Genomic DNA, 14672 nt, shown 5'->3' with positions numbered 1-14672 from the left:
CTCATTGACATATACGCCTGTGCCCTTCAGTTTTTTTTGCCTGCTTTAACACCTCCTGTTTGTATTTTCTACTCACAAATTGCATGATGATGTTGGACCTGCTGGGCCTCTTGTCTTGTCTTTGGGGTATGGTGTAGCAAACAGCTATATTTTGACTGTCTATAGGATTGTCTTTGCTCCTGAAGAAGTTAATGACTTGTAGCTCCAGTGTGCATAATTCATCTCTTGGTGCATCCTCACCCTCCTTGTCCCCTGCAGTAGTCCATGCATAGGTATGGTGGGTTGTCTCAGGTCCAGATATCACCAGGTCATCCATCCTGCTATACTGCTCCAGGTCATCTACTCTTCTTTCAAGCTCTTCAATTTTCTTATCCTTTTCTTTGATCATAGCCTTCAGTTGTTTCACTTCTTCAATTAAATCCAGTACGCAAATCTGTTGCTTTGCCACCTTACTTAACTCCTCTGACATGAAGTTCAGAGATTTTTTGACCTCCTCCATGTCTTCTCCTAATTTCTTTGTGGCCATGTCTTCTATTTAATTAAGGCAATATTTATGAAGGCAAACACACACACAGACAACTTTCTTGCCAATATTCCAGGTAATCCAATGTTGCTGGTATGTCAACACACTGCGGCCGTGGAGCTTCGGTGTCATTAGCTTTCACACGCCGCAACTTGTTCACTCTGCTCAGGAGGTGCGGCTAGTTAGCCCCGCTAGCTGCTGGTTAGCTTAGCCTCCAACGACTCCTCCGCGAAACGAGCCGCCGCTTCGTAGAGATTCAGGACTGAAAAAACAGCCACTAGCAGCTGGCATCCATCTCAGATTCACAACGGGGGAATCCTCACTGTTCTTGCTCAGCGCAGTCAGAGTTGGGAGGGTAGCCAGCTTCCTCACAACGCAGCCAAACTTTTCTCTTCCTTTCTCCAATTCACCCGGTGGGTGAATCAACAGCTCAAGGAATCAGACATCTTAACTAAACAGTTCTGAGTGATTTTGACCCTCCTTCAGACTTTTCTGTTTGTTTTTTGTTTTCTTTAGTTCTAAACAGACAAATATTCATCCCAGAGGCCCTGAAGGCTCTATCCTGGAACCTCTTCAGTTCTTCTACATGTTTCTCTCCTCCAATGATCTAAAGTCAGTGAGTGAATGAGATCATCAGCAGAAACAAACACTCTGTTAGTCAGAGCTGTGAGAGGAAGAAGGAAAGGATCAGTTTGTAGTTTCCGCCTGCTTCCCCTCCTCCTCCTAACATGAAGCAGATTGGAAGATATACGCTATGCTGCCAGCAGCTACTTCAAAGGCTGTCTTACAGTATTCCACGAAGGACAACAATTTTGACTCATGGCTCATGAACACAAAAGAGCCAAAATGCAGTATCTCTTGATGAAGATATAGCTCAGGTCTACTAAATGTACGGTACGTTTAACCTGCAACAGAGCCATTCTCATACAGCTGTCACCCTGCTTGTCATCATCAGCAGAGACTCCAGTTTCAGTGTGGATTCAAACACTTCCACTGAATTACATTCAATAATTTATCTAAAAGTGAAGTTTCAGTAAGTGCATTTCCTTCCAGTGGATACTGGAAAAAATCCCCAAATGTCAGGAAAACCTTTTAACACTTGGCTGAGTCGGAAACATTGGTGCATCAATAAAAGTAAAATATGACAAAATGAAATGAAGCAATGTCCACTTGACTGTATTTGAGAGAGTGGGACAACATCAGTCTTATGTGCCTTAAGTACAAAGATAAATTGCAGAGTCTAATTTTGAATAAAGTTTTAAAGCAGAGGGCAACAGGGTAGTTTTTGCCAAAATGAAAGAAAAAACACCTATGAACAGCTCTAAATCTCAATACAACATCTTCTAACTTGTCTGTTTAATTCATACACAACCACAAATGTAATAACAACACTTTCAGTGAAGGTTATACAGGCGTGAAACAAACCTTCATCTTACTATAAGGTTGTGAAGCAAAGAGACTTCATTTAATTGGTAACTACACTCAACAAAGCCACCTTAAACCACAAACTGTGTAAAAAAAAATGAATCAATGGGGTATAGCATGTTAACTACTGAGCTTTAGAAGTGCTGCTATGTTTTTCTTCAGTCATGCTAGTGGTATGGCTGAAGGGATGACAATACTGGCCCAGAATAAAATACGCTCTTTGAGTCCGCCACTTTGGTCCAGGCTGGATCATTTAAAAACATGATATTAGGGGTGTAGCTATCGATTATTTTAGTAATCGAGTATTCTATCAATTATTCTGGCGATTAATCGAGTAATCGGATTCTGCACTAGGCATGCGTGTTACGGCATCAAAAGTGGAATTTGCGATCCTACTACAAATCGACCGCGGCAGACCTATCAGTTGGAAATTATACAATGTCTGAGAAGCCTTGGCGGAGTACTGCGCTCTCTGAATGCCGGTATGGACTCAAATGCAGCTGGATCTCAATGTCTTTCCAAGACCCGCCCCCACTCTAGTTCCCATTGGCTAGTGATATTAGTTTGGTTGAGAGCCAAAGCTGCGTTCTCCTCATTCCATTGGTAGATTGGCAATGTTGTCCTACCTTTTTTTTCTGAGCCAAACGCCGGCACCGCATGCCGTTTGCTGTAATTCTGGGATGGTGTCTGAATGTTTACAGAAAACATATAGTGAAGGTATGTGTCCACTAGATGCATTTTTCCCGCATGTAAACACGCCGCATCTGAAAATCGCATGCATGGTGGGCGGTCACTAGCGGGCCACAACATTTAAGGACCTGGTTTGTATTGAATGCAGTCTGGGCCTGGCCTCGGACCGTTGGTTGCCATTTTGTGACCTGGGGTCTAACATGTAGTTGATTAAACAAAGCCTCGATTCAGAGAATTTTGCCTCGAGGAATTTTAGTACCGGATAGTAATCACTCGAATAACTCGAGGACTAGTTTCAGCCCTACATGATATACTTAATACTATATTCTAAACATACTAACACAAGGTTGGTGTGAATCTTCACATCTCACTCTCACAAAGTATCAAAATGTTGATCTACAATATGCATTCTACCTCAAAATAAAGAAAAAGCCAAAAACAGAATCAATAATCTACAGCCTACACCAAACAACTTTATGTTACATACAATGTCATTAGCATTTTTACAAAAGGTCTGGGTGATTCCAACAGTAACAACAACACTGTGTAATTCTCAAAAGACTGTCTGCAAAGTTTTTGCTACTTCGTGTCTACATGTTCTTGTAGAGTGGCTACTTAACCGATGTACAGGATGTAGGACATATAAGTGGTGATGGTCCAAAATATAAAGTGCAATTAAAGTTTGTATTGGTGTGCCACAAACAGAAGCACAGCAAAGCTTAATTTTGAAAATGTTTCAGCTGCATTCACAAATGCAAACACAAATCTAACATGGATGAGGAACGCAGGCATCTAAATACTTTACTGCTTGGCTTTAGTGGAAATAACCTACACTACCAGTCAAAAGTTTGGACACACCTTTTCATTCAAAGGTTTTCATTTAATTATCTTCTACATTGTAGATTCATACTAAACACATCAAAAATATAACAGAATACATATGGAATTATGTTGTAAACAAAAAAGGGTTAATATTCACTATTAATCTACAATGTATAAAATAATATAAATAAACAAAACCATTGAATGAGAAGGTGTGTCCAAACATTTGACTGGGAATGTACATGTTCAAAGTAAATGTTTAAAATGAAATAAAAGAAAGTTATGCAGAGTTTGCAGAGAAAGGGAGAATATATTCTGGTACGATTTGGTACATTAGCAGTTATAGTGGTTCAGTGAATCTCATCTACTGTAAAAGATCACACCAAATTCTGTGATTGACCATTTCATTTCTTGAAGTTACTTTGCAACTTTGAATACTTGTATGTTATTAAAATTATTTAATAATTCATCAAGCAAACTTAATTGGAAGAGCTGAATATCAAGCTTGGCTTATTTTGTTCAAAGCAAAATGCGTTTTGAAGAAAAATATGTGCTTCTGTTAGATCCAAAATTCTTTCATGTCTCTCCGTGTGTGTGTGTGTGTGTGTGTGTGTGTGTGTGTGTGTGTGTGTGTGTGTGTGTGTGTGTGTGTGTGTGCGCGCGCAGGCACAGTGCACCACCTGCCATCATCCCAGCTCATTTCACGATACAAAGTGGACTGTAATGAGCTCTGCATGATAGCAGTCTACATGAAACCAGTCCGATCATTACCAACACACACCAACTGCACTGAAACTCGCAGTTTATTTCGGTCTGATTTCAGGTTTGGATTGAAAAACACACACATGGGTGGCTTTAAATCATCTAGGGTACTTCAAAAGACCATCTGCAACACCCTAGTCACAGACACACACTCCCCCCGTCCCCCAGCCCACTGGTCCCGGTGGCGTGGCGAAGCGTTGGATGGAACAGCACGCATGGGAGAGGCAAACAGTCTGCTCCGGATGCCTGCGACATTCCTCCAGCTCCATTGTCACATTACTTCACTCCTCACACATCATTATCCCAGCAGCTGTTACTCCACAGCACAATCACACCAACTGCCCAGAAAATAAATACACACATCAGTACACATTAGCTAGCTGCAGCAGCGCTCACTGAGTCGGGAAAGATACTAAACTAAGGTTCATGTTAGTGCAATCCAATACTTGGGTGATAGAGAAAGTGCTTCTAGTGCTTCAGTTCTGTTGATAGACAAGTTTGATTCTACTGCAGGTGCCTGCCCATCATTTTCACTAAAGAGGCACAACGGTGTTGAATGTTTGAATGGGATACTAGATATCAGGTTTGATGTGTTTCCATAGAAACAAGCAGCAAAGTGGGGGATGGTGTGAACAAATTAGGACTGCTTCATGTTCACATGGCAGTCTTTACAACCTCTTCACAAACTTTTCCCCAGCAGTTACAGATTGCAGCTGGACAAAGGAACCTGGACCTTTGTACACTGCAACAATTTCTTGATGATGATTGGCTTGTTGGTCTGTAGTATGCCTAAGCCAATCACTCTCTCTTCTGCCTCATTCAAAAGCACATTGCATGGAGAACATCAACACATTTTTAAAAGCATGAAGAGTGAGACTTGAAATGGAAAATAACATCTTCCAGCTGAAAGGAGAAGTAAGTGAATTTAGTGGTAATAAAGTAAAAATAATGACTCATAGCTTGATTAGTTACACAACTTTTGTTGAAAGTGAATTACAACTTAGCAGAATTCATCTAAGTCAGTCTGCACTGTCTCGGATTTTTGGCGTCCGTGTCCCATCATTCCTCAAGAAACATCCAGATAAAGTTTGATGTTGCCATGGCAATTTGTTGATAAAAGTATTCATGTTGTTGTGTGGCTGGCAGGAGCAGCTTCACTGCTGAATGTAATGTGCTGAATAGCTGGTGCTCAGGCGTAACACCCTGTTATTAGCACATACATCTGTATGCAAATACCACTATGTTAAGCCACTGTATTGGATGTCGGTTGGCTGTTAGTATATACATATTTCTTAGAACTAAGGCAAACCTTTAAATTGACTAATCCATCAGCTTTGAGCAGTGATAGAATGAATGAAAGAGTGGAACTGAGGATGGACTGCAGATTACTCAGACATCTGAAAGGAGCTCAAAGTAGAACCACTGCTTCTTTGAACTCAAAAGAGCCAGTTACAGTGGTTAGGGCATCTGATTGAGATACCTTACAAGCTTATCCTAGTAGAAACATACCTTGCCGCAGACCTAGAGAATGCTGGAGAGATTAAATATCTCATCTGGTCTTGGGAGAACCTCGGATGTGCCGGAGGGAGCACTATTTAGGGTGAAGGTTATCTTCGCTAATTCTGCTGTCACTATGACCCACACTCAAATAAACAGTAGAGAATGGGTGGTCTGACACTATCTCTCTGAATAATGATAACCTTGACCACTGGCTAACAAAGAAGCGTGTGACATCTTTAATTATCAGCAAAACATCACACACAGATGCTTTTAGACTGGCTGAAGCGTTTTCTGTCCTTTGGTCAAGTTTTTTATTTTCCAGAATATATTCAAGGAGAATTCAACAACATCTTATTTTTGTAGTTTTGGCTAATCTTTATGACAAGATTATACTTAACACAAAATAAGAGTTCATCAGTTTCAGCAATATTGTCACATTCCCAATACAGGCAATTAACATTCTGAGTATGTTATCAAAACTATGAAAGTAAAAACTAAGTTAATTCAGCACTTGGTTTCTGCATTTCTGCGTGATAAACTTTTATTCGGGTCTAGGCCCACTGCCCTTTCATTTAAACATAACACTAAATAAGACAAAAGGTTCTGCAGCTCTGCAAGGTTGTTCTTATGGACAGCAGTGCTGATCAGCTGCTCACACACTCAGAATGGCAATACTACCTTGCTGATGTTCAGTGAGCATTATGTTTACAGTGTTCAGTGTCTTAGTTTATTATGTTAGCAACTGCTGAAATGTTTTGGTCTGGAGTAAACAGGACCAAACCACCATCTAACCAAAGGAGCATATAACAGATGAAAACTGTCATTCCTAGAGCCATGTAGCCAACATGACTAAAACAAGTCATTTTACATTGTGAGTGGAACTGGCTGAGTAGGTTTCTACCAAGATCTTACAAGGATAGAGTCTTCTCCAGACACACCAACCCAAACTCCCATGGAGTTGATCTGTCAGGACAGTTGATTCATGTGTGAATGAACTTCAGATAGGCTTCTGGGTGCTGACCGTTGCTTGTACTCCAGCTTGGCTGAGAACACTGGGAGCATATGGCAGTACTTCAGTTCTTCAGCACAAATGCAAGAAGTCTTTCAGCGGGTTCATCCCAACTGTGGACACATTTGCGTTCTCCTGAGGCTCCAAAGTATGAGCGATGCTCATCTGCTGTTTCATTTATTTCTATAATTAGAGTCTTGTCAGCTGAAAATTGTCTGGAGGCTAAAGTCATTCTGTGTGTGACGACAAAGTGCACTTGTTGCCAGCACTTGGTTCAAGGAAGGTCGATGAAAACCTTTACAGCACTGAAGCATCAAAAGTTGATTGTGTGTGTAGTGCTGTTTGAGGGTGCAGGCATGTACATGTAAATCTTGTAAATATGTCATGTTTTATTAAAAAATCAAGCATTTGTCCAAATGTGGGAAAAATTAAATGCTGAAACAGCCCCTTTTAATTTCAAAATGTGCACATATGATAAACAGATTATGTTCTATTGCATGAAAATTAATACAGGCTAAATTATCTATAAATAAATCCTTTTTAATCCATTTGTACAACAAATAAATATTACTCACTCTTTTCTCACTGTTCCACAGCACTTCTAATGGTACATTTATTCACCTGCTAATAAAAAAGACCCATTTATAAATTGAGAATACTGCTGTGAATCTGTTCCTCAGAAAGAAAACTACAAAATTTGTTGCAACATTTCTATCCTCTGTATCATATGAATTAAATAATTATGAGATTGATTGCAAATGCAATTTATAAAATTTCAGAATTTTTGAATGTATTATTTCTACATCTTCGTCTGTGTTGCGAGGTTCTGTGGGAGCTCAGGTGCAGGAAATGAACAGTCGGAAAATGGCGTGTTACTCTGGTTTATTGACTGGGTCCTCAGGGACCACAACACAAATCAAGATATACAATAACTACAAGTCAAGATATACGAGAACTATGAGTTGATCGCATTAAGCTCTGAATTCGGAAGTGGCCCCTACGGGCCGGGCAAATTATAAGGAGACACTGCTCCAACTAACTCTCGGTATATTCCTCCTAGGTGAGGAGGGTCTACCCTAAAGGTAAGTAACGAAAAACTCTCTGTAAGCAGGTAACGGCAAACGGAGGAACTAAGACATAAGACGTTATATTCTGAGCCTTCTATAACAAGAGCCCTGAACTAGGACTAACTATGAGCGTGCATTAATCGGGATGCTCTGGACCGGTTCACAGCGGTGGCAGCCTGGGTTGAGTTGCAACAGGTGGGCGAGGAAGGACGCCAGCAGGAGGGGGTCGGCGCAGGTGTGGATCTCCGTTTCTTGGAGGAGGCGACCGGGGTTCCGAGCTGCTGGCCCAACGGCAGGAACAGGTGGCTCCAAAACTCTCCGAGCAGAGTGACGATCTGGCGCTGAGAGCTGGGTGGCGTCTGGTTATATTGCAGCCGAGCCGGCACTTGATTGGTCGACCTCCGCCTGTTCCTGCGCTGGCAGATTGTATCCGAATAGGAAACACCTGTTGCTCCTTCAGTGCTGCTGGGCTGACTTTCACCGGGAAGGATGGAGAGGGGAGGGGAGAAGAGCACTAACTGGGGCTGGCGGTTGCCAGCCTGACAGTCTGCACTTTATTATTTTGTTCTATTATGTTGTAAATCCAATAGAGGTAACTTGGTTACTCTGACAGGAGAAAATACAGAATTGTAGAAAGTGAAATGACTGAAAACCAGTAAATACCTGGAAATGCAGGAACATTACATCCAGTTTTTAAAATACAGCAGCCTGTTTTGTAAAATGGCTACTTGTGATGTAAATTATGAGTAACAGTAGTTCCCTGTAGTAAATAAACTAAAACACAGAAAATCCCAGATGCAGTGAGTGAAATTAGTTCTCATGCTCTAAGTGTTTAACTGTGATATTCTATTAAAATGTAATTAAAATTTCAACTGTCTTTTCTCAGGTTTCTGAATCAACCAGCAAAGTGTGAGTGACACTGTTAGTAGAGATGCCTTGTTTACTCTATAGTATGTTTATATAGGATTATTTACTAAAAAGGTGCAAAATGTGTGTGTGGTTGGACAGAAAAGCAGTGATTATGATCCACACAGCTCCCCTACACAAACAACACAAATCACTCCCCACACACTGCTTAGTTGCCTTCAATTAGCTCTGTCCTTGATGTGAAACATGTGGGCTTCCCAAAGCCTCATTTATGAGGTGGTTGTTTGTGCAGCTCATTAAAAAGTGAGTAAACTCATGGTAGAGCAGAGGGGAGCATCTGGATCAACTCCCCAGCCAGCAGCAGGGATATGGAGATCTGGCCACTGTGGCTGATGAGAAATCACTGCTCCCTGATTATGCTTAGCCTGCTAACTTAAATACCGCCACATGCAGATAGTATGTGTAGGAGAAAACAACAAGATACAGTAAATAAGGTGATCATGTCCAGCTACTCACCGTCTACACACATTACTGTATCTTTAAAGTTGGATCAGCACCTCTCATAATGCAGGTACACTGAACAGGCAAGTAATACTTATAAACATGTATGGCAGAATAAGCTTTTATGTTTTACAAAACAAATGTGAGAATACAAGACGATAATACCTGAAAGCTGGGTGAGGGTTGGGGTAACCGTGGAAGCATAGCTAAATATTTTTCAGGGGCTTTTAATCTTGCACAATCCTTGCCAGATTTTCAACTAAGTTCTATCTTTTAACTCCTAAATGTCAGTGCTGTACTTTTCTTTAATACAAGATCCAGTGTGGTCCTACTATTGAATAATTACTGTCTTGGAATCCTGAATGTCCATAATCAAATCCCATGGTATTGTGACATCCATCCATCCATCCATCCATCCATCCATCCATCCATCCATCCATCCATGGATGGGTTGTGGGGAACTGGAGTCTATCCTAGCTGACCTGATTGGTCGAGATGTCAGGTTGCCTGTCCAGACACAGGACTAGCACAAAGAGACAGACATCCATGCACATTCACATCTATTGCCAATTTAGAAACACCAGCTAAACTAACATGAATGTCTTTCGGTTGCTGGATGAAGCTGGAGAACCCAGACAAAACCCACACAGGCAATCGCTTTACAAGAGAACACGCAACCTCCACATAGAGAGCACCCAGCTGAACAGCAGATATGAACCTTCTTGCTGTGAAGTGAAAGTGGTAACCACTGAACTTCCATGAAGCCAGTGTGAAAATTAGCTGTTTCCAAATTTTTTTCTGAACTGTAGAGTTGGATGGACAGACTCATGGATCAGTCCTCCGCTGCTGTGGCACAATCACAGATGAGCATCAAAGGAAGAAAGAAAACAAAGGATTGAAAGGACTAAGTTATATTCATTCTAATACAATCCACACTTTGGTTTAACCCACTTCTCACTACATTTTTTTCATTTCTGCTAATACTCATCTATTCCTTTTTGTCTCCTGAATCATATTGCCACACAAACTCATCCTCGCTGAGAGCTCTGCCACCTCTTATTGTACCTCTCAGCTCGTTCTTTGTTGACACCCTGCCTTCGTCTCTCTCGTTTACCCCAACCAGCACCACAGGCCTCAGCTGTCGGCCGTTAGTATTCCTGCTGCCAAAGCCAGGGACCACAGGGAGCCCTGGCGGCCATACAAAGTTGCAAACACACACACACACACACACACACACACACACACACACACACACACACACACACACACACACATACATACATAGACTTGAACAGCCTTCACCTTCCTCATCTGGCATCCCTCAGGCAAAGGCTGATTCTGTGTTTTGTGCATGTTTGTTGATGAGTTCCAGCCCCAGCAACTGACTAATAGGCCAGGGATTTTCATTCTTGCTCATTTGGTATTTTGTCCATTATTTTTCTTCTTCTCATTTCCCTCGCAGTAATGTTTCAGCGCTAATACAAGGTTTGCATTATTGATGAAGCTGCCACCTTCCTCCTTCCCCCATCTGTCTGGGCAGAGGGATGGAGGGGCAGGAGGGTGGAAAAATGGATGCGTAGAGGAGACAGAGGGGTTTGAAGGGGTTAGATAAAGGGTGGATAGTGGAACGGAGGGTGCTGGACAACATAACACAGGATGGATGGATGGATGGATGGATGGATGCATGGATGGATGCATGGATGGATGGATGGATGGATGGATGCATGGATGGATGCATTGATGGATGCATGGATGGATGGGGCAAACAGAAAGTTGGACTGTCGGTTGGTCTGTCTGCCCCCCAGGATGCCAGACAGACCATGTAGCCAGTATTTAATGAACATGGATCCAAGCCATATGGTGCCACTTCAGGAACACACACACACACATGCAGAAACACAAAAACACACACTCACTAGGTTTTCACTGAAATAGAAAGTAGTCAGTAACGTTTCATTTTAATCTGTCTGCTGTACAAGTAGAAATTCTGGCATTTGATGAAGGGTCAGGGATGGAAATGGTCAATTGTTGAACTCATAGTCAAGCTATTATGATCTTGGCCAAAGTCTTGGACAGATGGATGGATCAACAGATCATCTCAAGCCACCTAAATGCAGGCGCCAAAATGGCAGATCTCATTTCAAGAATAAAACAGATGACATGCTAGACCAAAAGTAATCTCTCTGGCTTTCTGTTTTTTACAACTTGCCTGACATACAAAGGTGATCAGAATAAAGGCGACAGGGTGTGCATTTATGTTCCACCTGACAGCACCAACATTACTCTACTGTACCATGTTTACAGCTGTGCAGTGGAAGGTATTCTTTGTTTCTTATGCCATATTCAGAAATGGAATATGCAGCATTGCTATGGCTAGCCATTAAAGTTAAGATTTCTACATTAATCTTCATTATTGGTTTATTCACACATGACAAGAACATCATGTAAGGAGCCATGGTACCTGCAACATTTAGCATCCAACACTTGAGACTAACACAGTACAGGAAGTTACTTAAAATGTATGAAACTGGTTAAGCTGTCTGGTTAACTCAGTCTCTGTAAATGGAGAGCAACTCTGTAATTTTGGTGTCAGACCAATTTCCAGTGAGTTTTCCAAGACGTTGCCTGAACCAATGCATGTTTCCAACTACTATTGCTATGTTAATATTATGAGTCAATCCAATGAAACACCTGATGATAGTAAAACTCTTCAGGTGGTTTCCATTAAAGCACTTAAGCTGCAAAAAGATAAAGCTGCCTCCTCAGAGTCTTGGTGTTAAATATTGTTGAATAGTTGAATAGTAGAACCCTGACCAGACTTTCTCTTCCTCAGTTTACAAGCCCATGTCACAAATGAGAATGAATGCACAGTGAGGGTGGGGATTTTCAGCATTACACGCAGCCTTAGATCTGACAGATGCACAAAAATAAGATCTGAAATGTCCTGCCTACTCACCAAAGTCAGCGAGTTTGAGCTCTCCAGTGTCGCTGATGAGCAGGTTTTGTGGTTTCAGGTCACGATGAAGGATGTATCTCTGGTGGATGTAGGACAGGCCTCTCAGCAGCTGGAACAGGAAGAGCTGGAAAACAAGAAAACAATAGGGAAAGGTGAAATACACTTTGACATGCCTTGTATTTTCATGCACAAACGTGGTGAAGACATGGGAAAAGGAGGACATTTTTACAGTTTTCCCTCACACCTTAATAACTACCCTCCTATTTGTTGCCACGTCTTTCTGCTGTGGCACATTGAACTGAGTTCAGTGCAGAGATGGTGCAAAAACCTATTCATCACTAAAGTGGTGCTGTGACTTCCCTCCAGTCTAAATAAGAGCAGGCTTGAACCGTGCATGTTATTTGAAAATAAAGAAAGGTGCAATGGAATGCCAACTCCCTCACAAAGGCACACACAACACAACACACAACACAATCAATACAGAGCAATCACAAGAACACAGCCATCACTTCTTCCACTTCAGTTACTAGGAACAGTTGTATTGACTGGTCAGAATGAAAATAAGTGTTAAATTAAACTGTCTATTCCTTTTTTTTAAAAAAAATACCTCTTCAGTGTCATTTGTGGCTTATGATATCCTTCATCATGTTTTGCTTGGGTTAATGGAATGGTTTGTTTTGCACCATGGCAATATTTTATAAAGACAAGAAAAGAATAGAGGTGACAGCAGAAATGTACAGAGATGTGACAGATGTTGCTGAAATCACAGCAAACTTATGAAGCAGGGTGGGGCAGCCTTTCCCTTTTCATTTTCTGTAAAGTCTGGCAAATTGACTGGATAGAGAATAAGAGGATTGCTGGCAGCAGGGGGGAAGGTGGGCAGTGTGATAAGAAAATCAGTGAACTTCGACCCAGAAAGGACAACTCTTTTCATCTAAATATGTGTCACTAGGCCCAGTCATGGAGTTTTTGGGAGCTGATTTTTATATAATGCAGCTCAGCAGTTGCCATAATGATCTTACTGTAATGATTGTATAAGTCACTAGCTACTGCAACTCAGTGTAGACTTTTATCAAGAGTTCCTTCTATTTGTAGATGCTGAAAAACTGAAACATTTTCCTAAACTTTACTAATTGTACATAAAGATAACTCTCAAAATCTGAACAATGGATTAAATGTCTGTGTGGAATTGAAAGGTGGTCCCATGTAACAGAACCATGTAGCAGAGAACTATGAGAAACCGAGCAATGTTGTCATAGCAACACTTGCACGGTTGCATTAATACCAGCCGCTAGCACTGAAAGACTACGCTCAGCAAAATATGCAGTGATGAAATGAGTCTTACTTTGCTCCAAACTCATCTAAAAGTGTTGCAGTTGCAGTCAATAACCCACAAAATGATGCAGTGAAATGTGGAGAGACACAGGCAACAGGTGACACAGCTAGAAAACACAGTCTGTCCATAGAAGTGACTAGTTTACAGAGTCCTGAGTTTCCTCAGCTTAGATAAAATAGAGACAAAAACAAGTGTTCTATGTAAATTGTGCAGAATGTTGTGTTGTTAGTGCTGTAGCACAAAGTTTGCAAAACCTCTCAATTCTGAGCACGCAGCCATAAAACTCAACAGACAGCATGCGGCAGAGGCTCTGCAGGGACTTTTAGAATGGTTCCTCTTCTCAAGAGATTTTTGTGTGTGGAGAGGTAAGCCTAGTAAGTGAGAAAGTGAGGTTGTGAGCCGAACTGAACACAGCATTCACTTCGCAGGCTGCACAGTGGCTTGGTGGTTAGCATTTTCTCCTTGCAGCTAGAAGATCTCTGGTTTCCCTGGTCTCCAGCTTACTCCCACAAAAACATGCTGAGGTTAATTGGTGATTCTAAATTGTCTGTAGATGTGAATGTGAGTGTGATTGTCTGTCTCTATATGTAGTCCTGTGATAGACTGGTGGCCTGTCCAGGGTGTCCCCAGCCTTCACCTGAGTCAGCTGGGATAGACTCCCATGGATGGATGGATGGATGGACTGAAGAGGAGACACGTTCCAATAGATTCAAAACAGAACATTTTCTCCAGAAGAAAAGCAGGCTAATAAACCTTCCTTATGCCAATGATGTAGCTTGCATGCAGTTTACTGGAGTCACAAGTTGCACAACTGCAGGTTGCCACAAAGAACACTAGACAGTCCTACATGCTTGAATTAGAACTGAAAAACCTATTAAAATTCTCCATGGACATGGTTAAGCTCAGAACGTCAGCACTGCAACTTACAGCCTCCTGTATAACTGCAGTAGGTGTAATTATTGCTTTACTGGCCACCACATTAAACAATGTTGCAATTCTCAAATATAAGCCTCTGTCTCTCTTAATTAGATGGAGCTACACTCATATGTGATCATAAAATAATTTCTTTTTCTTTTGAGGGTGATGCACATTCTTACTTTAATGTTACACCACAAAACAGAAGACACACCACCAAATCTGGCATTTCCATCTCAGCCACATTTTACCAGTTTATAACAGGAGTACTGCATAACAAACAAAACAATGAACTTCTC

General features: G+C 41.4%; 1 protein-coding gene across 3 annotated transcripts in view; it reads right to left on the bottom strand.

The window, feature by feature from the left end:
* The window catches only part of cdk14 (cyclin-dependent kinase 14), a 241646-nt gene that overhangs the window by 111382 nt on the left and 115592 nt on the right, over window positions 1-14672 (bottom strand). For all 3 annotated transcript variants that reach the window (XM_055013998.1, XM_055013999.1, XM_055014000.1), the window contains one exon: window positions 12123-12246. In XM_055013998.1, the coding sequence (XP_054869973.1) occupies window positions 12123-12246 (124 nt within the window). The remainder of the gene's footprint in view (window positions 1-12122; window positions 12247-14672) is intronic.

Source organism: Amphiprion ocellaris, chromosome 9 (genome assembly GCF_022539595.1).
Source record: "Amphiprion ocellaris isolate individual 3 ecotype Okinawa chromosome 9, ASM2253959v1, whole genome shotgun sequence".
Lineage (NCBI taxonomy): Eukaryota > Metazoa > Chordata > Actinopteri > Pomacentridae > Amphiprion > Amphiprion ocellaris.
Note: the sequence above shows the minus strand (reverse complement) of the source record. Positions and strands in the feature narration are given on the sequence as shown.